Below are 25,065 nucleotides of genomic sequence, written 5' to 3'. Positions count from 1 at the left end.
GGTCATAAACTGTCTGGTAAACCACTGTCCCCACTACTCCATTTTGCCGCACACCTGGCTGCTTCAAATATTTGTTAACCAGCCTAGTCTTGAAAGTTATTGGAGAGTTTTGTGAAACCCACTAGTGAATAAAGACTAGAAAGCATAGGTATGTGGCTTAGTACCTCCCAGGAGATTATGTTCTCAATGGGGCTTTAAGACCAACAGTGGAAACAGTTGCTACCATACAGTGTAAATAAGAGCTGAATTCATGATCTATACTTTGTCATCCCTGTACTCACGCATCCTGTCTATATCTCTAATTTTCTCTTATACCGGGTTGGTGTCTTCCGGAGGAGACTGGAGACCAAAGAGAGAATACGTTCTTGGCTACTTTCTGGATGTGGGAGGAAAGTCAGGGTGAAAGCTATTGCTTAGGAAGACCCTGCCTGTTTTTCTTTACTGTCTGAGGGTAACCTAAACTTTAAAGGAGAGGAAGGAGATGCATCGGTGAGGGACTACTGACAGAGAAAGTAGAATAACACTAAGGTCAGAGAAAAACACTGAGTCCAAGAAGTCAGGGAAGATTCAGGTGTTGTTGGGCTTTGGATGGACAAGAAGGAGAGGGCAGTTTGGGGGAGAGGGGGTTTGAGGACCACAGTGAACAGAAATACACAACTAGTGTTTTCATGAGCCCATGGGACCACAGGTGACGGCAAAGTGGGAGGCAGTAGAAAATGTGGTTTACCGGGTTGGATGAGGCCAGTTGGGGCCAGACAAGCAAGCAGGGCTAATACTTATGGAAAACTAGTGACTGCTAGGAGGCTATTATTTCATGTGTCCGCAATGATTCCCTAGTGGTTTTTATAATCATTTTATAGGTAAGGAAACAAAGGTTTGGGCAGTTCAAATTTTGTGTAAATTCTTAACGCAGAGTTAGGATTTAAACCCAGATCATCTGAATCCAAGTCCAGTGTTCCTTCCATGGATCAAGTAGAGAACTTTTTACTTGAGAGAACCATGAAGCCTTCCAAGGAGAGGGTAAGATGAGAACATGGTAGACAGAAAGAAGAATGGTAGAGTCAGGACACAATATGATCTCCATAGTAGATTGTTGCTCTTGCTTTCTAGATCTATCCCCAAGGTCTTGTGGCTGTTAGTTCCAACAAAATGCTAATATGTTTATTTTATCTTTTTAACATTAACACACGTCCTTCATAGTCATATTATTAGAAAGTATTAAACCTTCTTATACCCCATGTAATGAACTAATGGTCTTTTTGGTTATATAGACCAAGTTTATCCACCACGTGGATGCAATTATGTTTCTGCAGGTGTTATTTGATAGGCTTTGCTTCTGAGGTCTTGATAGTTTCCTTATTGCAAATTTAGATTTGGATGGAGCCAGCCAGCTGAGTTATTCTGAGAATCTGTCCTACGGTGAAGATGACCCTGTTTCTGCCCATTCACAGTCCCCATGTGAGGTGGGGAACACCAGGCACCATGGCACAGCTCCCCAAGAGACCAGCGTGCCTCGCAGCCTCAGTCACCAGTCCACAGAAGGCAGCTTGGAATTGGAGACAGGCTTTAATAACCAGGGATTTGAAGAGTCCTATGCTGCTGATAGCTCTTCCATGTGGAGTCCAGAGGCAAGTTATTTGTTTTCCATTCTTTTTTTGCTTGAGTGTTGTGTGCTCTCTGGTGAGTTCTTGCTTTCCTCTTGCTCGCCACGCCTCAAGAAAAACATTTCTCCAAGAAAGAAGCATTGCCTTGAAAAACAAAGACCTAAGGAGCCTTTATTTGAAATAAAAATTTTTTCAGATGACCAAGTCACAGCCCCTATGTGTACCAATCAAAGGGGGTACACAATAAAAGATTCATAAATAAATTTCTGTCAAAATAGGGGGGGAAAAGAATGGTGGCAGAATGGAACCAGCAACAATTACACTTCTTGTTTATATAAAAGAGTTTCTAGTTCTTCAGAGAAGACTGGTTTATTTCCTTCATGGTTTCAATTAAAACGGAGTCTATTTTTATTTGCCCCAAAACTTGAGTTACAATTACTTGAATAAAAGAATTATTTGAAAATTAGACTAAAATACAATGGCCTTCTAAATGAAATGATGCAAGATATTATGATGAAGATCTTGCTGTGGATTTGGATTGAATTCAAGATCTAGGAGATGGCATTAATTTGTGATGACCCTCCGGCCATTTACATTGCTTTTTGGAATAAATCTCTGAAAAAAGATGCTCCTTCTAAATTTATTTCTTATTTAAAACTTACTCCAGAATATGCCTAACTGCCCAGAGGTATGATTGGAGGTGATTATTATAGACATTACCATTTATTGAGCAGGGACTATGTGCCAGGCACTGTGATAAAGATTTACAAACATTACATTATCTAACAGGCATTTTTGGTTATTCTTTATTAGCTAGATCTCTTTTATTATGATTCTACGACATTAAGAGATGTAAAATAATAAATGTCTAATGCCTACTTTGAAATTAATTTTGATGAAATATGTAATGTATGTATATAAATATTAATATGATTTGTGGGGCAAGAGGAAAGAGAAAAGTGAATGGATTTTGTTAGCATCAGTCTGCCTGGGAAAAGAAACTGGTAGAATCTCTTATTAGGACCTAGACTGTCATACATACCAAATGCTCCTCCAGGAGAAGAAAAAAATAATCACAGAAAATCATGTTCCAAAACCTTACTGCTAATGCACTGGGATGTGTAGAGAGAGAGCATAAGGAGGTGTGCACACGTGGGTGGGTGTGTGCCCATGTGTTGGTGTTACTGCTGAGGACAAGAAACAGTAACTCGGATACGTGGTTTGTGGCTTGTCGAGAGCAGCCCTACATATAGAGATACCCAAAGCTATTAACCTTAAAAGTTGTGTTTTTTTTTTTTTAATTCTGCTTCCCAGTTGTTTTACTGCAAAGGAGTCCTATCAAATTCCACACAATAACATTTAACATTTAAAAATATTATTTTTGACTTTCTCACCACAAAAACAAAACAAAACTGTTTACCTGCCTCTTAATACTCTGCCCCCTTGATAACTGTTCCCTTAGGCTTGGGATTGCTTTCTTCAGGTAACCTCCCATCTGCCTAACTCATGGAGCTTTCATAGAAGACTTTTGGTGTTGAGAGCACTGAATGTTCCCAGACTCCAAAAATACCCAGACATCTCTGTGTGCTCCATTCAACCTCCTATCTATTTTGAGACAAAAACTGTAATTTGGTGCTCCTACGGTAGAACCTCAGATACAGCTCGGAGGCAGTTCCTGTAACTGCCTGCTTTGCAGGCTTAGCTTGCCTTTTAAGAATTGATTTATTTGCCTCTTAGCTGTATTAAGAACCCTGTCTTCCCCTGTGTATCTGGCATCGGGAACATATTGCAGGTCTGTTTACTTGGGGCCACACAGATGACATCAACCCTATCTTACTAAAACACAAAGGCTTTCAGTCTGATAGAAAATCTTTAAACCTACAAGGGTTTTGACAGCGTGGCACAAATATTCCCATCTTAAAGAAAAATCGGGGTATTAGAACTAAGAGAATCATTTATTTTGCCTCAGAAGGAAACCAGCCATGCAGTGTGACTACCTGTTAGGCTGATGGATTTTTGAACTCTGCTCTTCTCTCCTGGAAAAGGCCATCGACTTTTTCCTGCAGACCCAAGGCTTGGCAGGGAAGACAATGGGAGGGTGGCTGGTGATTTTGAGCACACAGGGAAGCAGGTGTCCCACTTTTCATCTCTGCTTTCCACTGATTAACTGGTTGGCCTTGAGAAGTTAATTAAAATCTGCCAAATGGGGATAAAAATGAAGAGATTTTTACCTTGCAGGAAGGTCAGATGGATTAGTGGTATTAAGAGTACCCGCATGAGGAGAGCCGGGTGATAGGTAATGTGTGTTGAAATAATTAATTGCTATGAAAATACCAGCCTTCCCAAATCTTTGTTTCAGATCAACCCAGGAAGGGGACACAAAGCCCAGCTTCCCTGTGCTACTGCTTGGCTCGGCCCTGTCCAGAGCCTGGCTATGGCCTACAGCTCTGTCTTAGGCAGGGTTCCGAGGAGAGTCATTTCAGAGACCTCCAAAGGACTTCCCACAGACCTGCAGGTGGAGCGAGCATTTGTCTGAATAGATAGCCTGATGGATAAGTGGAGAGAGACTCAGTGACCCGAATATTTTTACCTTGCATTGAAGTTGCTGACAAAACTGGGAACTATTAACTATAATTAAGAGCAGGGACTTAAAAGGATGTGAAATTCAAAGTAGTATGTCTTTTCATCTTTCATCTTACCCCCGCCTCACCCCACACACTTACTACAAACATAAATGGCTATGGTGAGAGACTTGGGGAGAAGAAGGGAGACATCGTGGTTCGACATAAGGTTTGGGATTTTGAGCATTAATGCTGGAAAATCCTGCATTGTCTTGGTGGGGCATATGAGGTTGGGGGCAGGGAGTGAGTTTCTAAATCTTAAATTTCCTCCCCCATAAAATGAAGATATTAAAATTCCTTCCTCATTAGATTAATGTGAATGTTTTAAAAGATAATATTTCTTAGCTGGATTTCACAAAAAGCAGAGCCTACTTTGTCAGGATATATAATCCCTGGGAACAAGAGTGAGGGACAAGGCGGGGAGTGAGGCAGGGAAGAAGGGAGAGCCATATTAGAATGTGTAATCAAGTTGGCCACCAGTAAGTGTGACTCATGGCTTGCTTTTGTGGGACTGTGCTGTAAGAAGCTGTATTAAACTGCCCTCAGGACACTTGTCCAAGGAGAGACAAGTTTACTGCCTGGGGCATTGACCTCACACACATGCTGGACTTTATATACATGAATGCCAGCCAGGATTCTGTAACTTTCCAAGACTTAACATCAACAGAGAGGCCTGTGGTGGGAGTTGAGACTCACATCGCATGCGCGGGAGGTGGGAGTTGAGACTCACATCGCATGCGCGGGAGGTGGGACCTCCTTGGGCTGTGTCAGGCCGAAGCTACTTAGAGCCCGAAAGACTGCACCTGTAGGGGGAGACGTAACAAAAGGTCTAAAACAAGAAGTTCTAAAGTGCGTAACAGTGGGCTTTTGCCGTCTGTAAAGGGTTTAGTACGGTACCCGGCACAAGAAAGGGCTTAGTAGAAGTGGGCTATCATTACTTCTGATCCAGCAAGCAATATAGAGATGATCAAGAGTAAGCTAAAATAGATGGGAGTTTTAACAGAAGACTGTGACTTGATTTCTGAGTTAGCCTAACTCCTTGGAGACTTGCTTCTAATATTATACCTACACTAGTCAGTTGTATTCAGAAGTCTCTATAGCAACCACTTTTATCACTTGAAACTAAGTACCTCTGAATAGAAACACTCTCACATGAATGCATGCTGAGGAAAGAATATAAGGAGCTTCCCTTATTTTGCAAGAAGCCTAAATTTTCTCGGTAGACTAACGTGAATTTTAAAAGAGAAGGCATTTATTCCATGTCTTCCGCATGTCAAATCCTTTCATTTTCACAACAACCCTATAAATAGTTTTCACCCCCATTTTACTCTTGAAAAAAACCAAGAGTGGAGAGGATTAGATAACTCGTCCAATGCCCTAGGGGGAGGAAGTGGTAGACCTGGGGTCCCCAAGGATGTCTCACTCCAGAGAACTGTGCACTTTCATCTCCACTCTGCGGGGAAAGTCCTGCTGATGAATGTGCATTTTTGAGGTGCTTTATTATATATTTTAAAGTAGTCTTTAAATTAGCAAAGTCTGGTGTTCAATTACATAAATGAAAATGGATTCCGATTTACAACAAGAATCAGCTCAAAGTTTAGTTATGAGTATCATGCCTTCATAGAAAAAAAATCAAATTATGTTGACATTCTTTATAGTTTGTTGGAGAGTACTTCACTGTAGTAATGCAGGTCAGCTCAGCTTTCTCTGTGAGGTCATCAGATCTGAGTGGCTATAGGTGAATTGTTGTCTAAGGGTGCTATTTTACAATGAGGGGCCCATGCTTGAAAATAGGCAGCATCAGTCCATTGATGGGAATAGATATTGATGGAGTCTGGTCTAAGCCAGGTATTTTTCCCTATCTCATAAAACCTCACCACAGCACTCCATCAGGTAGGCATCTTAATGTTCATTTTGCAGCTAAAGCACAGAGAGGGTGGCCTTTTTGGCCAGAACCAAAAACCTAGTGTGTGGTAGTTATGCTTTCAACCCTCTGTCTCCGCATCCAGTGTTGCTGTTTGCTAAGTGGTTGCTATAGGTGTCCTCCTAAACCCTTCGTACTCAAAGTGTGTCTTGAGGCCAGCTGTGGCATCCTCAGGGCCTTAGATGTGCAGAGTCTCAGGCCCCACCCCAGGCCTACGGAATCAGAAACTCTGAGTGACTCAAGTCCACATGAACGTTTGAGAAGCTCTACTCTAAAACCTTTTCCCCCATGTAGCTTGAAAATCTACTGAAGGATCACCTGTCGTTGGGCCCCATAAGGATTCTCATCTGCAGGAAGTCCTGGCCCTTGGAGCACAGGCCCAGACTCAACCATTTCTCCTGGGGACTCCAGAAAAAGTTGTTTCTTGGCAGTTGCATAGTTGACTAATTTTAGACTTAGTATCTCAGTTTCAATGATAGTGGTCAGTTGTGCTTTTTGAGAGTCAGTGTATATAAAAACACTTTGCAAATTATAAAAGCTTTCTTCATTCATTCCAAAAACATTCATGAAGGCTCACCATATGCCAGAGACTGTACCCCTAGAGAATTCATAGTCCAAGGGAGACATAGACCAGTATGTCTATGTCTAGACCCTTCTAATGTATAGGGATATGTGCTAGTAGTCAAAAAGTACAGGGTTCTGAAGGATCACAGAGGGGCACCATCTCACCAAAGGGTATTTGGGCATTATCATTTACATTCCTAATCTCTTCCTCTATCTGCAACAGGAACAGGATGGGGCCAATTTCCAGGTGCCAGCCGGGGTCTTGGAGCCCATCTCAAAATGTGGTGACCTGGATGTCATCTTTGAATATAGAGCCTCCAGCCAGAAGCTCACAGTGACCATTGTGAGAGCACAGGGCCTCCCAGATAAGGACCGAAGTGGTGTCAACTCCTGGCAAGTTCACGTAGTGCTGCTGCCCAGTAAGAAACAGAGGGGCAAGACAAGCATACAGAGAGGCCCCAACCCTGTCTTCACGGAGAAGGTCACCTTCACCAAGCTGGAGCCCAGACATGTGGCTGCCTGTGCTGCCCGCTTCCGTCTGTATGCTGCCCGCAAGATGACCCGTGAGAGAATGATGGGAGAGAAGCTATTCCATCTCAGCCTCCTGCACCCAGAAGGGGAAATGAAAGTGACTCTGGTTCTGGAGCCAAGAAGTAATATCAGTGTGAGTATGTTAAATGGTGCTGCTAATGATGCGGGTATGTTCAAGGATCTGGAATTGTCAGCCCTTGATTTAGTACATTCAGCCTGTGAATTCAAACACCTTAATTTAATTTTCCATTTGGCTCTCCCCATCCTTATAAGCCATGATTTGCACTTCATGGTACAATGGTTTTTTTCTTCGTGCCCATCTTCCCTATAAGTCAATGGATGTATTCCCTGTCCATTTCTGGAAATGACAGCAAGTGTGGGGGGAGGGCTTAGCCTGCTGATTAACTGACCTGTGGTCTGACCATCTCCCTCTTGCGCCACCCTTACTCTGCATTATGATGAATCTCAGAGATGGGACTTGGAAGGGGAGCTCCTTAACATGTTTGTATGAGTCGGCTACCATAGCAGCCCAGATCTCCAGCCACTCCTAAGACCTTCCATTTATATGCCTGCGCTCCTACCATGTGCCTTATCCTCTGCATCTCCGCACAGCTTGTATGTCTCCACGATGGACAACCCGCTATTGCTGGGGGTTAAATGTCATCTAGTATGAGGGCCTCCTTTTAAAAACCATGTAAAAATATCAGGTAGCTCATCTTGGGCTATTGGGCCAATCAGTCATCTGTTCAGAAACGTTTACTGAGTGCCTGCCATGTCAGGTGCTATATAGGCAGAGGGGATGTAGGAAAGAACAAAAAGGGTGATGCCTCTGCCCTCAAGAGCTTTCAGCCTGGGGCAACAAGAGAAAACCAGGGTTTGCAAGGGGAGAGAGAGAGGGATAGAGGCTGCGGTTGGTTAAGAAGGGTCAGAGAATGTGTCTTTGAGGTGGTAATAAAACACAGAACTCCACAAATCAAGGGATCAAGCCTGGTGACATGTGAATGACCAAGGATTCTAGACGGAGGAAATGGCACATTCAGGCATCGAGAAGTAGGAAGGAGCTTGTCCTGTCTAGGGGGAGGAAAGGAGCCAGAAAGCCTGGAGTGTAGTGATGGGAGATCCAGCCACTTAAATTTTTAATAGCTATCTCAAAATTAGTATCTCCAGACTTGTCTCCCTAAATCTATTCTACCTGCAGCCTTCCCATCTTGGCTAAAGGCAACTTCATCCTTTTAGTTGTTCACGTCAACCCGAAATCCTCTTGGCTCTATCTTCAAACTATAACCAGAACCTAACTGTGCTGGATTATTGAAATGGCCTCCCAGTGGTCTTCCTGCTTTTGCCTTTGCCCCTTCTTCCCAACCCAGGGACCCAAATGAACCTTTTAGGGGCACTTGGGTGGCTCAGTCCATTAAGTGTCTGACTCTGGATTTTGGTTCAGGTCATGATCTCGATCCTGGGACGGAGCCCCACATCTGGCTCTGAGCTTAGCGCGGAGTCTGCACAGGATTCTCTCTCTCCCTCTGCCCCTCCCCCCACTCGTGCTCTCTACCTCTCTCTAAAGTAAATAAAATCTAAAAAAAAAAAAAGCAGATCATTTCTCATTTCTGCTTAAATCTCTCTTTTTTCTTAAGCTCTGACTAAAGTATATGTGAAATCATGGAAAATAGAAGTCAGAGGAGGTCAAGGAATCCTGCACTATAAGGCATAGGAGTAGGTATGACCTCACCCCGATTTCTCTGTGCCAGGTCCTGTCCTAGAGACACAGAGTTGAGTGGGGAAGATGAACCAGCGTGAAAGAACTTTGAAGGTAAAAATTCATCAGTTATCTGTTCATCATGATTATATGCCAGGCATTGGGCTATGCACTAGACTGAGTGATCTACAAGGATTCAAATGTGATGGGAGAGGCAAGCTCTGTTGTGATAGGTGCCTTGGTAGATGCTTCTGTAGAAGCACAGGGGAGGGGTGTGCTTACCCCAAACTAAGCAAATATGTCACTACTGGATTGTCATCATCTAGACAGCAGGGCCTATATGGCCCCTATCAAAACCAGCTCTCCCTATAGTTTTCATATTGTGTTCTTGAAAACCCAGGGCTCTGCCATGACTTGGTAAACAGGGTTTTTTCCTACAGATGTGAAGAATATTTAATTCCTTTTAATGTGTTTATTTTGTGGGGTTTTTAAAAAAGATTTTATTTAATTATTTGTCAGAGAGAGAGAGTACAAGCAGAGGGAGTGGGAGAGGGAGAAGCAGGCTCCCCGCTGAGCAAGAAGCCCGACCAGGGCTCGATCCCAGGACCCTGGGATCATGACCTGAGCCACCCAGGCGTCCCTTTGTGGGGTTTTTGATAACAAGTTTAGGAAATGACTTCAGATGTTTGGAAGAAAGTTTGAGCTAAGTCTGATGCACTTGTTTCTGGTGGAGGAGGTGGTGGCTCTTGGAGGCTGGCTGTCTTGCCCCCCCCAGGGCCAGTGCCCACTATGCTTCTTGAGGTGAGAGTCAACATCCTGACTTACTTTGCTCTCCTCCTCCCAATGTGGCTGGTGTAGAAAGGTGAGCACTTTGGGGAAGCAGGTGTGTGAATAAACAGGACAGAAAGCATTGTCTCTCTCCTAGGCTCACCTGGTGCGTGCAAAGTCTCTGAGATCCACAGTCCAATCATGGACTGTTTTACCAGACAATCATAAAAGTGCTCATTTTCAGTGTAATTCATTTCCTCGGGGAGGGGGGGGTAATAGCATCTGGTATATTCCTGACACCCCTGGGAAGTAGAACTAGGGGCCAAATGTTCTATGTGGTGGTAGATGGTCGTGGTCATTTCTGTTCTAGTGAAGACAAAGTGCCTCCTGTGTTACTACATTCATCAAGAAGCTGCAGAGAACAGAAACAAAACTCATGCCTAGAGTGGATGGGTTCCATAGAAACATTCAAGCACAAATGACACTGGAGGGAATTTGGGTCTATATTAAATGTATTATTAGCTCTTCGTGTATCTGAGAGCGTTTGATTTACACTAGTAATAACATCTTTGTCCATTTTGTCTTTAGAGAGGAAATGTTGAATGGAGACAGCTCTCGAAGCAAATATGTCAGCGAATAATGCGGGGCGTCTCATCCATGACTGCACTCCCCAGGCCCATTATCATTCACACCAAGTGCGCTGTTAGTAATCTTTGGCAGCAGTTGAGATTGGGCCACGATTTCACCAAACATAATATCGGCTTTCTGTAAGAGAGTAGTACAGCGTGGACCAATGGATTCTTTGTTGTTCTTCCCCTCCAGAGTGGAGAGTCTCCGCTCAGCCCATCTGCAGTTTCTCACAGTGATAGTGCTTCATCCACGCAGTCGCTGTCTCATGGAGGAGCGCCAGAGCTGTTGGTGGGGCTGTCCTACAATGCCACAACGGGGCGATTATCCGTGGAAATGATCAAAGGCAGCCATTTCCGAAACCTCGCTGTTAATAGAGCGCCTGGTAAGTGCATGTCTGGATGCCCAGCTCTGGGCCTTCCAAGAGCAAGCAGAAGGCTGTGTTTGCTTTGGTCTCAATTTTTTAACTTTTATAAAGAAATGATTTTGGAATGACTTAGACATGTTTTTACAAAGTGATACCTCTTAATATTTTAAATGCCTTTCTATCTAATTAGATTGAAGACTTCTTCAATATCTGGATATATCTCGATGCAAAATAGACTGGCCTCTACATGTATATGGTTAAAGGGAAAAGAATGATGTCTCTTCAGCAACATAATGTGTATTGGCAATTAAAATCTGCTGATAGGTTCCAGGCCTGCAAATACCTTTAAAGAAGCAGAGCATAGGCTTTGGAGTGAGGCAGATACAGGGTCAAAGTGGATGGTAGATCCAGCTCTACCCACTTACCCATTAGCTTTGCTCTGATCCAGTACAATTTAACTCTCTATTCTGAATCTCAGTAGGTTCGTCTGGAACAAAGTGATATTAATAATACTTTCTTTTTTTTTTTTAAGATTTTATTTATTTATTTGACAGAAAGAGACACAGCGAGAGAGGGAACACAAGCAGGGGGAGTGGGAGAGGGAGAAGCAGGCTCTCTGCTGAGCAGGGAGCCCTGTGCAGGGCTCGATCTCAGGACCCTGGGATCATGACCTGAGCCGAAAGCAGACGCTTAACGACTGAGCCACCCAGGTGCCCCAGTAATACTTTCCTTATGGGTTTTTGTGGGGGGGGATTAAACAAAATGATTTCTATAAAGTATTTAGCCTAGTGCCTAACACACAGTGAGCATACAAGAAATGTTAGTGGTTATGGTGCTGACAGAGGAGGAGATGGAAGAGGATCTGGGGTAATATAAGCCTGACTTACCAGGAGAGCTACCACTTTGGAGATCACCACTGGAAAGAGGGGCCCAAGACACTCCTATAGCTGCAGTCCCGGGCTCAGAAAGCCAGAATAAAAATGGTGCTGCTGGAAACAGCCGCAACTGCCTATCAGGACCCAAGAAGTTAGAGACTGAGCATTGGAATAATGCTGCTAAAAATTAGCTCGGTTTTAATGATTGTCAGCAAAAATAGCTTAAAAGGGGACAGGAAGATGGTTTCTGCCTCACTTCTGCCTTCCGGTACTCATGCAAGTTCATACAACCAGAGGAACCTAATTTGTATCTGGAATTCTAGCTGCAAGAGAGTCTGAAAAATATTGCATTTCCAGCCTTTCGAGTCCAGAAAGTAAACTAGAAAGGTGAGCCTGTCCATCCCAGGGACCAGAGTCTCACTGAAATAAGGATGAAGTTGATAACAACATGGTAGGCTAAAGGAGTCAATGGGCTCTGGCCTCACATGCCAGCATCAGGCGAGGAGCCAGCCAAGATGGTAGAAAAGTGTCAGCTTCTATAGCCAAATCCGGGCTCTCACTCTTCTTAGTCTTTATCTGTGCTGCAGCCCACAAAGTCTCTGTTCAGTGGTATCTTGTTAGTCAGTCTATTAACACCATTAGAGCAATGTCATAAGGAAAACCCAGCACTCTTGCTAACAAGAGAGTGGGTACATAAGCCATGTTCTGTGTTGATGCTCATGGCCATGTGAGAGCTATTTAACATACATCATAGGTGCTGATTATTAATCACACAGCTAGTCTCTTTGCTAGATACAGCTTTGTTTTTTTTAAAATTTTTTTATTGTTATGTTAATCACCATATATTACATCATTTGTTTTTGATGTAGTGTTCCATGATTCATTGTTTGTTCATAACACCCAGTGCTCCATGCAGAATGTGCCCTCTTTAATACCCATTACCAGGCTAACCCATCTCCCTACCCTCCTCCCCTCTAGAACCCTCAGTTTGTTTTTCAGAGTCCATCATCTCTCATGGTTCGTCTCCCCCTCTGACTTACTCCCCTTCATTCTTCCTCTCCTGCTATCTTCTTCTTTTTCTTTTTTCTTAAAATATGTTGCGTTATTTGTTTCAGAAGTACAGATCTGTGATTCAACAGTCTTGCACAATTCACAGCACTCACCGTAGCACATACCCTCCCCAATGTCTATCACCCAGCCACCCCATCCCTCCCACCCCCAACCACTCCAGTACAGCTTTGTTTTTTTAAAATGGCTCTGGATTTATTAAAGATCTGGATTTACTGCTCTTCTTTTAGAGCTTTTTCCAGTTTTCCCCTATCCTCCTGAAATTTGGTGAGATCTGGATAACTACTTGGGAGGAACATGGTGGAGCTGCAGAGAATGGTGGGGAGGTAAATCACACAGTCATGACCTGTTCCAGTCCACGCTGGGAAGCTTTAATCTGTGTGCTGGGTGGTAATATGGAGGCTAAGAAAGCATCAGCTGGAGGCTAACAAACTAAGGTGTGAATTCAGGCTCTGCCACTTACTAGCTGGAAGTTATTAAACTTTCCTCAATTTCAGTTTCCTCATCTGTAAAATGGAATTGGAATCATATATACTTTCTAGGTAGAAATACTACATAGAAAGCTGTGATGTTGAGGATGGTACTATTGTATCATTATACATTTCTATATAAGAGAAAACATGCCAAAGAGGAAATTCTTGTAACAAATATTTAAAACTGAACAGAAAAAAAAGGCAAGTCCTAATTTAGAAATTGATTTTATTCCAGAAGTTTAAGTCAGTTTGGCATTTGCTACATGATTTTTTGTAGACATAATGTTGCAATTTAATTTAAACCCTAACTGACATGCTCTATCTTTGCAACCAAAGTAATAGAAAACAATGTTGCTGTGATGCTGTTCATTAAAACAGAAACCCAGTAGTGAAGACAAAAGTTTTTTGTTTATGTAGAATTCTGGCACTTGAGGAAAAGCCAGTTTAATTAGGAGGGGTTGAGAAAGTAGAAGGTTCCTTTGTGGAGATTGTAAAAGGGATCTCTTGGTACTTTCAAGGGCTTTAGATGTTGATGGCATTGGCTCTTCATTATGTCTCACTTTATTATGCCACTAGCACTACTTTGGCAGTCATCAGGCAAGCTTAGGTTACATTTTTAGTTCCCATATGGAAGAAAATAAGAGACAGAACAAGAGTTTTATGAGATAACTGAGCAGAGTTGGAAGAAAGGGGGGAGGAGAGAGGATGCAAGCTAGGGGATGAGTCGGCCTGGGGGTGATGGGTGGCTGAGGGAGATGGTCAAGTGAACTGTCTCCATGAGGTGGATGGAGGGTAGGAGGTGACGCCAGAGCCCTGCATCACAGGTCAGAGTCTGCCATGAGGAGCTGCCTGCAAGGGGAGAGGCATGTGTGGGAACGCTCGTGTGAGGGTCCTAAAACCCTGTGCATAAGACTCTGGGCTCAGGGACAGTTCCCTCTTCTGTAAACAGGGGACACCAATCCTGCTTTACAGAGTAGCTATGATAATTGAAGAATGGTCCTTAGGGAAGCCTGAAGGAGAATAGGTTGAGCCTGAATATTGGGAAATTTTCTTCTCTTGAATATCGAACTTTCTAAATATTGCTAGAAACTGGGAGAAAGGCTGGAGATTTAGAATTGAGAATCTTTTGCCTCAAAATATATCATGAAACAGAGAACTTTGAACTTGACAGCTTGATCCAGTCGGATGACTGTTCGGACATTTTAAACTTTTCTTTCTAAGCAAGATAAAGGAAAGGCGGACAGATAGTAGATGAAATTCCTCTTCTCTATTAGGGCCTTAGAAGAAATAAACCACTGAAATGTAAGCCCCCCTTCTCCAACTTCCGAGGTAAATACTTGGGGGAGAGGTCTCAGTGAGAGGCAGGTTTTGCTTTGATGGGTGGAAGCTGGTGAGAGCATTCTTAGATATGAGTCTCCATGACGTGCACTAGAAAGGCTAAAAGTATGGCTGATTCCATCAAGTGTTGGTGAGGATGTGGAGAATACATTGTTGGTGGGAATGGAACAACCACTTGGGAAAAGGCCTGGCGGTTTCTTATACAACTAAACTTGCGCTGAAAATGCAACAGTTCTATTTTTAGGCATTTATCCACATGTTAAAAAGAAGAAGAAGAAGAATAAAAGACCTGCACAAGAATGTTCAGAGCAGATTTATTCATAATGGCAAAACTGCAAAGAGCCCTCATGTCCACATGAATGAATAAACAAAGATATATTTATATAGTGGAATACTATTCAACAACTAAAAAGGAAATTAACATGGGATCTCAAAAACATACTGAGTACCTATTACATGACTCCATTCATAGGAAGTTCTTGAATAAGCAAAACTTATCTATAGTGAAAATAAGCAGAAAAGTGGTTGCCTCAGGATTGGTATCAGTGTCAAGATGAACTGGGCATGGACATGAAAGAATATTCTGAGGTGATGGGCATGTTCTATATTTCGATGGGAGTATGAGTTAAATGGATGTTTGCATTTGTCAGAACTTACCAAATGGTACTAGGCTTTGTGCATTTCACTGTGTGTAAATTTTACCTTAAAGTAGAAAAGAACCACAAAATATTGAACTCTGGTTATTTAAATGTATGCAGAAATGTTTAGGGGTGAAGAATAATGATGAATACAGCTAAGAGGGATTGATGGGTAGATAGATACGCAGGTATATGAGAAAGAAAATGGTCTGAGCTTGGCTACTACAACAAAAATGCCATACGCTAAGTGCCTTCACAGAAATTTATTTCTCACAGTTCTGGAGGCTGGGAAGTTCAAGATCGAAGTCCAGCTGATTTGGTTCCTGGTGAGAACCCTCTTCCTGCTTTGCAGACAGATACCTTCTTGCTGTATCCTCACATGGCAGAGAGAGAAATCATCTCTCTCTTGTCTTCTCTTATAAGGGCACTAATCTCAATCATGAGGGATCCACCCTCATGACCTAATTACCTCCTAAAGGTCACACATCCAAATACCATCACATTGGGGATTAAGGCTTCAACATGTAACTTTTGGGAGAATACACACATTCAGTCCATAACACAAACAAAGCAAAATGTAACAAATGAAGAATCTAGGAAGTAAGTATATGGGTATCCACTGTACAATTATTTCAAATTTTCAGTGTATTTGAAAATTCTACTTATATAATATTGGGCAGAAAAAGCTAGTCTGGTCTAGAATAGTTCAGATGGATCAGGTGGGTAAAAATAAAACATGAACCTCAGCTTCTTTGGTTAGAATTACATTGTTTTTGGTTATGTTGACATCTCAAGGTCCAACCTTATTCCCCTGACTCAACCTTGGGCAGGATAGAGCACCAAGCAACTGAATCTGAGTGCATCTTCTGTAGCACTCTCTATAAACCACACCCATCCCAAGAGAAAGTATGTGATTAGGTGCTTCCTGATTTCTAACTTTAACCTTTTCCCTGTTCATCCAATGGATGGATGGATGGACAGATAGATGTAGATGTAGATATAGATAGACTTGTATCTAGATTTACATCTGTTTACATATGTTTTTCTTCTTTATTTTTGGAAAATGCCTATGTTATATGTTGTTGTTGTTGTTGTTTTCAAATAATAGGTGGGCTAGGGATGATAGAATAGGCTATTTGAATATTACTGAAACTAGCCCATTGAACCTATTTAGAAACAACATATAAATGAAGTAACAACATGAACTAATCACATAACAGTGTGCCAAGAGTCATGCCAGTCATTTTCAAGGTAATACCTCATTTAGTATGTGTGGTCAGTGTTCAAAAATATTTTCATTATTGCTGTTAAGGTGGTATAGGCTAGTCTACAAACTGATGGCAAGGAACAGTCTCCACATCTGTACATGGTTGATGGTCCAGGTGAAAAAGCAGTTTATAGCATCTAGTAGTCATATGAAATCCCAATATGCATTTACAAATGCTTTTGAAAAAGTTTCCATGGAGAATTAGAAACATTTGATTATCCTTCAAATTTGGCTTCATGGGAAAGCAATTCACTAACAATTTAGCAGCTCTGTTCTGCCTGCCACCCAATTACTGCATGGCCTCGACAGTTGATTTAACCTCTCTGAATTTCATTTCCTTCCCTATTAAATGAGGTTAACAAGCTAATGTTACCGATACAAGTGCTAAGTTAAAAATGTATTAGTTATTCTGTTGGTAGGTTCTCTTTCTCCATCCCTATTTTCACTATGTCTCCTTCTGCAGTGCGTTACTGCGTTGTGTATGTGTGTGTGTATATACACACATATAATGGTTCTTGTCAAAAACTATCACTAAGATGTCCCCTCCAGTTAAAAACAAGTTCCCAGCCTCTCAGCATGTGCATGATTAGCCACATGTGATAATTACATCCCAAATGATAATACTTAAAGCAGCACCATATTAACCTTGTTAGGCACTCACAATAGCAGAGACTAGAGCAAAGAAAAACAAAAAAGCATATCAAGCTGCCTCATGTCGACTATGAAGAACAGGTGGGATGCAGAGAGTGAGCTGTACAAATAGAGTGCAGGGGAAAAAAGGACTAAATGAAAATGAACAGATATGGGGCATACCACCTTTCAAAATCCTGGCCCATTTTCCAGCTAAATATAGTGTTTATTAGCAACCACTGTGTGCTCAGAATTATGGCCAATTTAAATGAAGATTTATATGTGGCACTAATTTACAGAGTGTATAGGTGATAATCCTTTACTTCCATTAACTCACTTAATTCCCACAACAATATTAAAGTTAGAATAGACGAACTTTCTAGACAGAATAGACTGCTTTTCTAGACAGAAAAGCAACGAGGGGGAAATACCATTACCATGATACGTAAATTATATCTCAATCAAGCTGTTTAGTTTGTTGGTGGTGGTTGTTTTGTTTTGTTTTTTAAACCAAGTTACCTGCAGAAGGGTGGCAGTAAGACTGAGGACAGACCTCTAGGGACGCCTGGATGGCTCAGTTGGTTAAGTGTCTGCCTTCGGCTCAGGTCATGATCCTGGGGTCCTGGGATCGAGTCCCACATTGGGCTCCCTGCTCAGCAGGAAGCCTGCTTCAACCTCTGCCTGCTGCTCCCCCTGCTTTGTGCTCTCTCTTTCTCTCTGACAAATAAATAAATAAAATATTAAGGAAAAAAAAGACTTAGGACAGACTTCTCAACAGCAATAACAGAAGCCAGAGGAGAAGGGGACAATATCACCAGTCTCAAGAGAAAAACACTCTCAACTTTTAGTGTTCTGTTTGAGTGAAGGAAAAATAAAGATGTTTTCCACAAAGTTTGAAAGGGTTTATTATTGAAAGAATTACTAACTGATGTATTTCAGGAAGAAAGAAATTGAATTTAGAAGGAAATAGTGAAGTTTAGAAAGGAATAATGAACAAAAAAACTGGTACACATGTAGGTAAGTATCAGCATGTATAGACTGCAAGAAACAATACAGCAGCAGTAGGAAAAATGAGTAATATATTGGGAGTACAACAACAAAGAGAAATAACAGGAAGGATGAGAAGGGGAGATGGAAATCAAAGAATTCTGAGATCCTTATGTTGCTCAAGAGGAGAGTAGAGATATTGATTAATTTTAGACATTAAGTCAAAGCACATGTTAAAATTTTCATCTAACTTTCAAACCAATAGAGGGAACAAATTAGAATAAAGAAAATTCAGTGGATCAATAGAAATCAGGAAAGGATACTTAAAGGCATAGACAGTGCAGTATAGAAACACAAACCAAAACAATAAAAATAAATAAAAAATGTATCAGTGATCATAATAAATGTAAAAGGATTAAAACTGCTGTGTAAAAGATAGATATAATGCTAGATTATTTCTCTTGCTCCCAATCTCTCCCTGTCTCCCCTCCCCACATCCTTCTACCTACACTATAGTTTATGTTGGCCCACCTAGCCTCATAACGTATAAGAAAAAAAATTCTAATTACCAACGAATTGAGCTTAGCTCGGGCAAGTAAGAAGGATTTAACTTTAGGAAAATCGCTAGTGTAGTTCATCATATTAGCTGACATATGAGAAACCATTATGGTTATCTCAACAGGTGCAAAAGAAGCTTTTGAGAGAATGCACTGTCCATTACTGATAAAGAAAACTTAGCAGGTAGATAAGAGAAGGTGTGTTAGTATAGGGTAGGCTGAGATGGAGTAACAAACAAGCCCTGCCATCTGGGTGGCTGGACACAGCAAAGGTTTATTTCTCCCTTGCATCACTGTTTGTAGTGAGTCAAATGACTCCTCTCTGCTGGGACAAAGGCACACAGGCTCTTTCCATTTAATGAGACAATAACGATCATATTCAAAATGTGACCTGCATTGTTGTTGTGGACAGGGAAGGGACAGCATGGGAGATTTCTTGCTTGGGTGGGAGTACTTGAATATAGTCATGATTGAAGGTAATTATTATCATTTCTCATATTCCGTTATTCAGAACTCAGTCAGAAGGCCCGGTCAACTCAAATCTGGTATGAAGCCTATGTCCTTAGTATGATATTATCACCTTATTCACCTGAGAAGGTTTGTTGGGCCTCTGTTGTTTGAATTCCTTTGAGATCCATTTCTCACTGTTTGGAAGTCTGGAAGCAGTTAGCTTTTCTAACCACAGAAAGGCCTGAATTTCAGTATTCCTTCTTTTTCCTTTCTGTTTACCTTGCACACTGGCCAGTTCTTTCCCAAGCTTACCTTTTGCCTCTCTCTGCCCCTCAAGTGAAGCTAGTAGTACTGAATACACTTCTAGCATTCTCTTTTCCAATCTCTTTCCCTAGGAGAGCAAAAAACTGACTGGCTGTATGCCCTTCCTCCTAACTTAGGTCAGATGGGGATTTCACCATCACATAATATGGAGTATGGGTCTCCACTATCCTAGCCTCTGATCTTTTCATCATCTGGCACCCACCTTCGATGCCAGTGCCCATTCTTATGTTGTTGTTGTTGTTTTTTATGGAAACATTCCAGTTCAGATTATCACTTACAATATCAGTCAGATTTTGTCAGGGAACTAGGAATAGTCTAGATATTTTGAGTCCAATGTTGTTTATTGTAGGGTTGAAGCTCCCTCAGGAAATCTAGAAGTACAGACATCACAGGAAAGATGCCAAAATGGTCTGAGCTGTTTGTGCAGGAAAGAAGAGATTCTCTTAAGGATGTTTGAACACCATGGGCAAAACCACTACTTTGCCAGCTACTGGGTCTGGAGAGATGCGGCTCCCCTTTTCTTCTACCTTCCAGTCTCAGACAAGACGCTTTCATTAGTGGGATCTTACTGGCAGGAGATTTAGGGAAATGCGTTTTAAGTTTTATGCCCCTTTGATACAGGAAATTGCTTAGGAAGGGGAAAATGGTGTTCAATATCAACAACTAATATGAGGTACAGAACTTGCTTAATCTTGTTAGTGGGCATTTAAAGAAAATCTGCACTGTCATTCTTAATCCTGAAATCCCATTATTAAAGTCAGGAACAAAATAAGGATTCCCACTGTCACCACTCTTATTCAGTATTAGGCTGGAGGCTCAAGACAATTCATTAGGATAAGAAAAAAATAAAAATTTAAAGCATGAAAGAAAGAAACAAAACTGCCATTATTTGTAAAAAATATGACTGTTTACATTAGAAGATCTACAAATTTGAACTAATAAGTTTCTCATACAAAACCAATTATTTTCTAATACATCAGGAACAGTTAGGAAGAAGAGTTTTAAAGGTGCCTCGGTGGCTCAGTTGGTTAAGCGCCCGACTCTTGATTTCAACTCAGGTCATGATCTCAGAGTCCTGAGATCCGGCCTCCAGTCAGGCTCTCTGCTGGGCGTGGAGCCTGCTTAAGATTCTCTCTCTCCCTCTGACCCTCCTCCCCTCTTAAAAAAAAAAAAAGGAAAGAAAGAAGAGTTTTAAAACATTGCTATGCACAACAGTAAGAAAATACCTAATGTACCATTAATAAAAGATGAGTAAGAAAAGAAAATTATGGAAAAAGATACAAAACTTTTTGAAAGACACAAAAGAAAACTAGATGGGTAAACTATGTTCATTGGTGAGAATGTTCTATATTGTGAAGATAACAACTTTTCCCAAATTAATCTATATATCCAGTACAATCCCAGTCAAAATCCCCACAGGGTTTTGGTTCTTTTGTATATTTTGCTTTAAAAAAAAAAAAAACAACTTGACAGGCTGATCCTAAGTTCATATGCAACAGCCAGTTAAACCAAACAATTTAAAATAATGAAAAGTTTTTAAAAAGACAATAGTAGGAGTCTCCCTAGCAGATACAAAGGCATATTATAAAATGATGTTAATAACTATTATCAGGTGAGGGAAAGACACTCAAGCCTGGAGAGTTGGTACCTGACATTGTATTACAAATCAGTTGTGGAGATAATGGGCTATTTAATGAATAATGCTTCCCATATGGAAAAAAATAAATAAATCCCTACTTCACACCATACATAAAGATCAATTTCAGGTAGATTAAATATCAAATATGAAAAATAAATTCTTATGACTCATAGAAGAAAATATATGAGACTATTGAGTTTGGGTAGGATTTCTTAAAGAATTTCTTTTAGGGGCGCCTGGGTGGCTCAGATGGTTAAGCAGCTGTCTTTGGCTCAGATCATGATCTCCAGGTCCTGGGAACGAGCCCCATGTCGGGACTCCCAGCTCAGTGGGGAGTCTGCTTCTCCTTCTCCCTCTGCCTCTCCCCCTCCTTGTGTGCTCTCTCTCTAATGAATAAAATCTTAAAAAAAAAAAAAGAATTTCTTTTAATGAGGGGTGCCTGCATGGCTCAGTCATTTAAGCATCTGCCTTCTGCTCAGATCATGTTCTCAGGTTCCTGGGATCGAGCCCCAGAGCCCCATGTCCAGCTCCCTGCTCAGTGGGGAGTTGGCTTCTTCCTCTCCTTCTGCCCCTCCCCTGCTCATGTGCACATGGTCACTCTCTTTCAAATAAATAAATAAAATCTTTAAAGAAAAAAAAAAGAATTTCTTTTAACCCATAAACTGAAAAGGAAAACATTTATAAATCAGACTCCACAAAAATTTAAAGCAGTTATCATATAAAAGTCACTATAAAATAAAAGGATAAGAACAGAGAGAAGATACTAGCAATAAATATAACAAAGATTTTGTATCTAGAATTTATAAAGGGCCAGCAATCCACTCCTAGATATATACTGGAGAAATTCTCAAATTTTGGTACAGTATAAAATATAGAAAAATGTGCAGTGATATCATTTCCATTCTTGGTTATTATAAATAAATATCCATTAATTAAGAGAATGGACAAGTGAATTGTGGTTTAGAACACTATACAGCAGTTAAAATAAATCAATCACAGGTGTGTATATCAATATAGGTAATATAAAAAATTTAATGCAGAATGAACAAAGGCAAGTTTCAGGAATACCTACCGTAAAATGCTAAATACTTTTAAATGTGCAAAATTCTGTTAAGTATGTTTTGGATATCTTTATTTATGTCTACTTACACAATGAAAATGATGAACTCCAAATCCAGGCTAGTAATTAACTTTAGTGAGAGAAGAAATCAAAAAGGATCAAGGAGGGATACCCAAGGATCTTCAATTATGATATTTTGTTTCCTAAAAATCAAACAGAAAGCAAAAGGTCAGTAGTAAATACGACAAATGTTAAATATCACAAGTCTGTGTGGTGGATATTTGGGTGTGTGTAATATTGTTCTCTACTCTCTTTATGTATGTTTAAAATATCCTGTAATTATTACTAAATTAAAAGGGAAGGGGAGGTTAAGTGATGGAATTCCTTTCCCTTGCCCTGACGATCATGGTGCCCCAGTCCTGCCCCAAGGCGGAGTCTGTAGTACTATTGGTAGAACATCGTGCTGCAAATGGGCAGTGTTTTGTATGAGCTCCATAAGTAACCACTATGGTATGGTGCTGTTTCTTTGGAAACATGACTTCTGAGTTTCAAATGGCATACTTTTATACCATGATCAATTGAGGATTGTGTACTATTATCATTTTTTTCTGGTACACATGGCATCTTCCTTTACAGAGAAGGAGACAGTGACTGGTAAAGCAGCTGCCACAGCTGACTCAGAAGAGCGGCATCGAGGACTATCAAGGAATTATGACCCATCCAACCTTTTGATGATGGTTTTGAGTTACTAGAGCCACTGAAGGGCAACCTGAATCATCATCAGAAGATAAAATATTGCTTGGTATTGCTTTGTAGCAAATATTATCAATTCCAAAAAATTAACACAGAATTCAGTGAAGTTGTATATTTACTTGGTCCTTTCTTCATCCATTCTGGCTGGTGCTCATTGGAATAAGTCATCAAACCCCAAAAGACCGCAGGCATACTCTGCACTGTTCCTCACAGGTTGACTTTCCTGGGCACAGCCTTGGCTCCGGACACTGAAAAGTAAACACATTATCACTGCTGAGAAAAGGTTCCCTTTGAGCTGGAACAATCAGCAACATTTCCCTTCTTTTGGTTAGGTGCCCTCAGACTGGATTGTTTATCAAATAATTATTTTCCCCTTTTGTCATACACGTATCATTCAGCTTCAGTGATGGCGGTTTGGTAGTAAATGGCCTTTCTTGTCATTAGAAAGTGATCTGTGACAGGATAAAGATTGAAATTGCACTTTGTGAAATGAGCAGGTCTTTTGTTTGCAAGATTAACTCAATTCCCACTGCCCTAGCCGAGGCAAGAATTGCCAGAGAGGTTCAGGGACTGGATTGAACTTCTCCTATAGGAATCATGGAGCTGTACAGCTGTGGAAACACAAACTCACTCCCCTATTGCTGGTTTTCTGACAGCTTTCTCAGTAGAGCAGTTTGAAGAGTGGAGAGGCCTGTTTCTGAGACAGAGAAGTGTTTTCAGACCTGAAGTGTAATTTCACACCTTGTGTTTCTCAGCAGATAAGTGAATAAAATAACACATCAAACTGGAATAGAAAAAGATCAACATAGAAAGAAAACTGCAGGTTGTAATTTGTTTCCCATCTTGCAATGCTCTTGTAGAGAACAGTAAATTACAGAGATCTGGATTTACACTTTAAAAGTTTAGTTGTTAGGTGGGAAAGTGAGCAGTAAACACAAATCAGCTCTCAGCCTGCATTGAACAGAATATACAGAATGATAGAATCTGCGAAATACCCTAACACTTAGATTTTCTTTTTTAAAGGCTAAGACACACATACGTTAGTGGTAAATATTGTCATTAAGAGAGAGCCAACAAATTGATGAATTAAGTGATTTTAATAAAAATATAATTGCCTTTGGAGATAGTTTTCTTTGCAATTATCTATTCAGGAATTTTAGCAGCAGTAGTAGATTATGTTAATAAAATTTGGATAATTTTTTTCCTTTCTATAAATTGTTAAACATATGAGACTAATCCCATTTTATAGCATTCCAGGGCAAGGGTGATAAAACCAAGGGGTTTATCTTCATTTTGCAAGTTTGAAAACGCAAGACCAAAAGAAAAAAGAAAGTCAAGCCTGCTGGAGAGTCATGTACGTTCGTTACAAAATGTTTAATATATATTGAATGTTTACCATGTGTTGGACACTAGGCCAGGAACCAGGGGCACAGTTGTACACAAGGCAATTCCTCTTTCAAACTGACAGCCTTGCAGATGAGTAAGCAGGCAGCAAAGTCCTTAGAAGCTGCTTCTAATGAATGTCAGCAAGGTGCTCATAGTGGGCTGCATGAAACATTAACCATTGAAGGTAATAATCCCTTTCCTTAATAATTCATGGAAAGTATGTTAGTCCTACAGCAAATACCAGGCCTAAGGATGCTGCTCAGTATGTTAAAAAGGAAAAGTTTGGATCCCATGTAAATATTACAACAAAACTAGCAACACAGAAAGCTCTGATGTTTTCTCATTTCTGTTGTTTTTTTCCTTAGATACATACGGAAAGCTCTTTCTTCTCAATTCTGTGGGTCATGAGATGTCCCGCTGTAAGACGTCCATTCGACGTGGTCAGCCCAATCCAGTCTACAAGGAGACCTTTGCTTTCCAGGTGGCCCTCTTTCAGCTCTCTGATGTCACACTGATGATTTCCGTTTATAACAGGCGTACTATGAAGCGTAAAGAGATGATTGGTTGGATTGCTCTGGGCCAAAACAGTAGCGGAGAAGAGGAACAAGACCATTGGGAGGAAATGAAGGAAACCAAAGGCCAGCAAATCTGCAGATGGCACACCTTGCTCGAATCCTAGTTTTGCCAGCAGGCATTCGCATGTGACATCTGCCCTGGCCACCAGTGTTTTGGCCACTGATACCAACTCAGCACATGCTGGTAGGCGTTTTAAAGACAGGCTTACAAATAGGTATTAGAGTCTACTAACCTCTGGGACATTCTGGGCGGGATCTTTGGGTCTCTCAAAGGTTTGATTTGGATTCAGATATTATAATTTAAAAAAACACATACACGGTCAAGTGTATTTTATGGAAAATT

The 25,065-nt window shown here is 41.0% G+C and overlaps 1 protein-coding gene across 1 annotated transcript in view; it reads left to right on the top strand.

Annotated features, from left to right (window-relative positions):
* Window positions 1-24,826, top strand: part of SYT16 (synaptotagmin 16) — a 99,779-nt gene extending 74,953 nt beyond the window's left edge. Inside the window, exons 3-6 of the mRNA XM_028102379.1 lie at window positions 1,372-1,628; window positions 6,937-7,377; window positions 10,531-10,720; window positions 24,513-24,826. Of these exons, the coding sequence (XP_027958180.1) occupies window positions 1,372-1,628; window positions 6,937-7,377; window positions 10,531-10,720; window positions 24,513-24,826 (1,202 nt within the window). The remainder of the gene's footprint in view (window positions 1-1,371; window positions 1,629-6,936; window positions 7,378-10,530; window positions 10,721-24,512) is intronic.
* The last annotated feature ends 239 nt before the right edge of the window (window positions 24,827-25,065 follow it).

Source organism: Eumetopias jubatus, unplaced genomic scaffold (genome assembly GCF_037043125.1).
Source record: "Eumetopias jubatus isolate StellerSeaLion01/CBP00866 unplaced genomic scaffold, mEumJub1_p1.0 scaffold_7, whole genome shotgun sequence".
NCBI classification, from domain to species: domain Eukaryota; kingdom Metazoa; phylum Chordata; class Mammalia; order Carnivora; family Otariidae; genus Eumetopias; species Eumetopias jubatus.
Note: the sequence above shows the minus strand (reverse complement) of the source record. Positions and strands in the feature narration are given on the sequence as shown.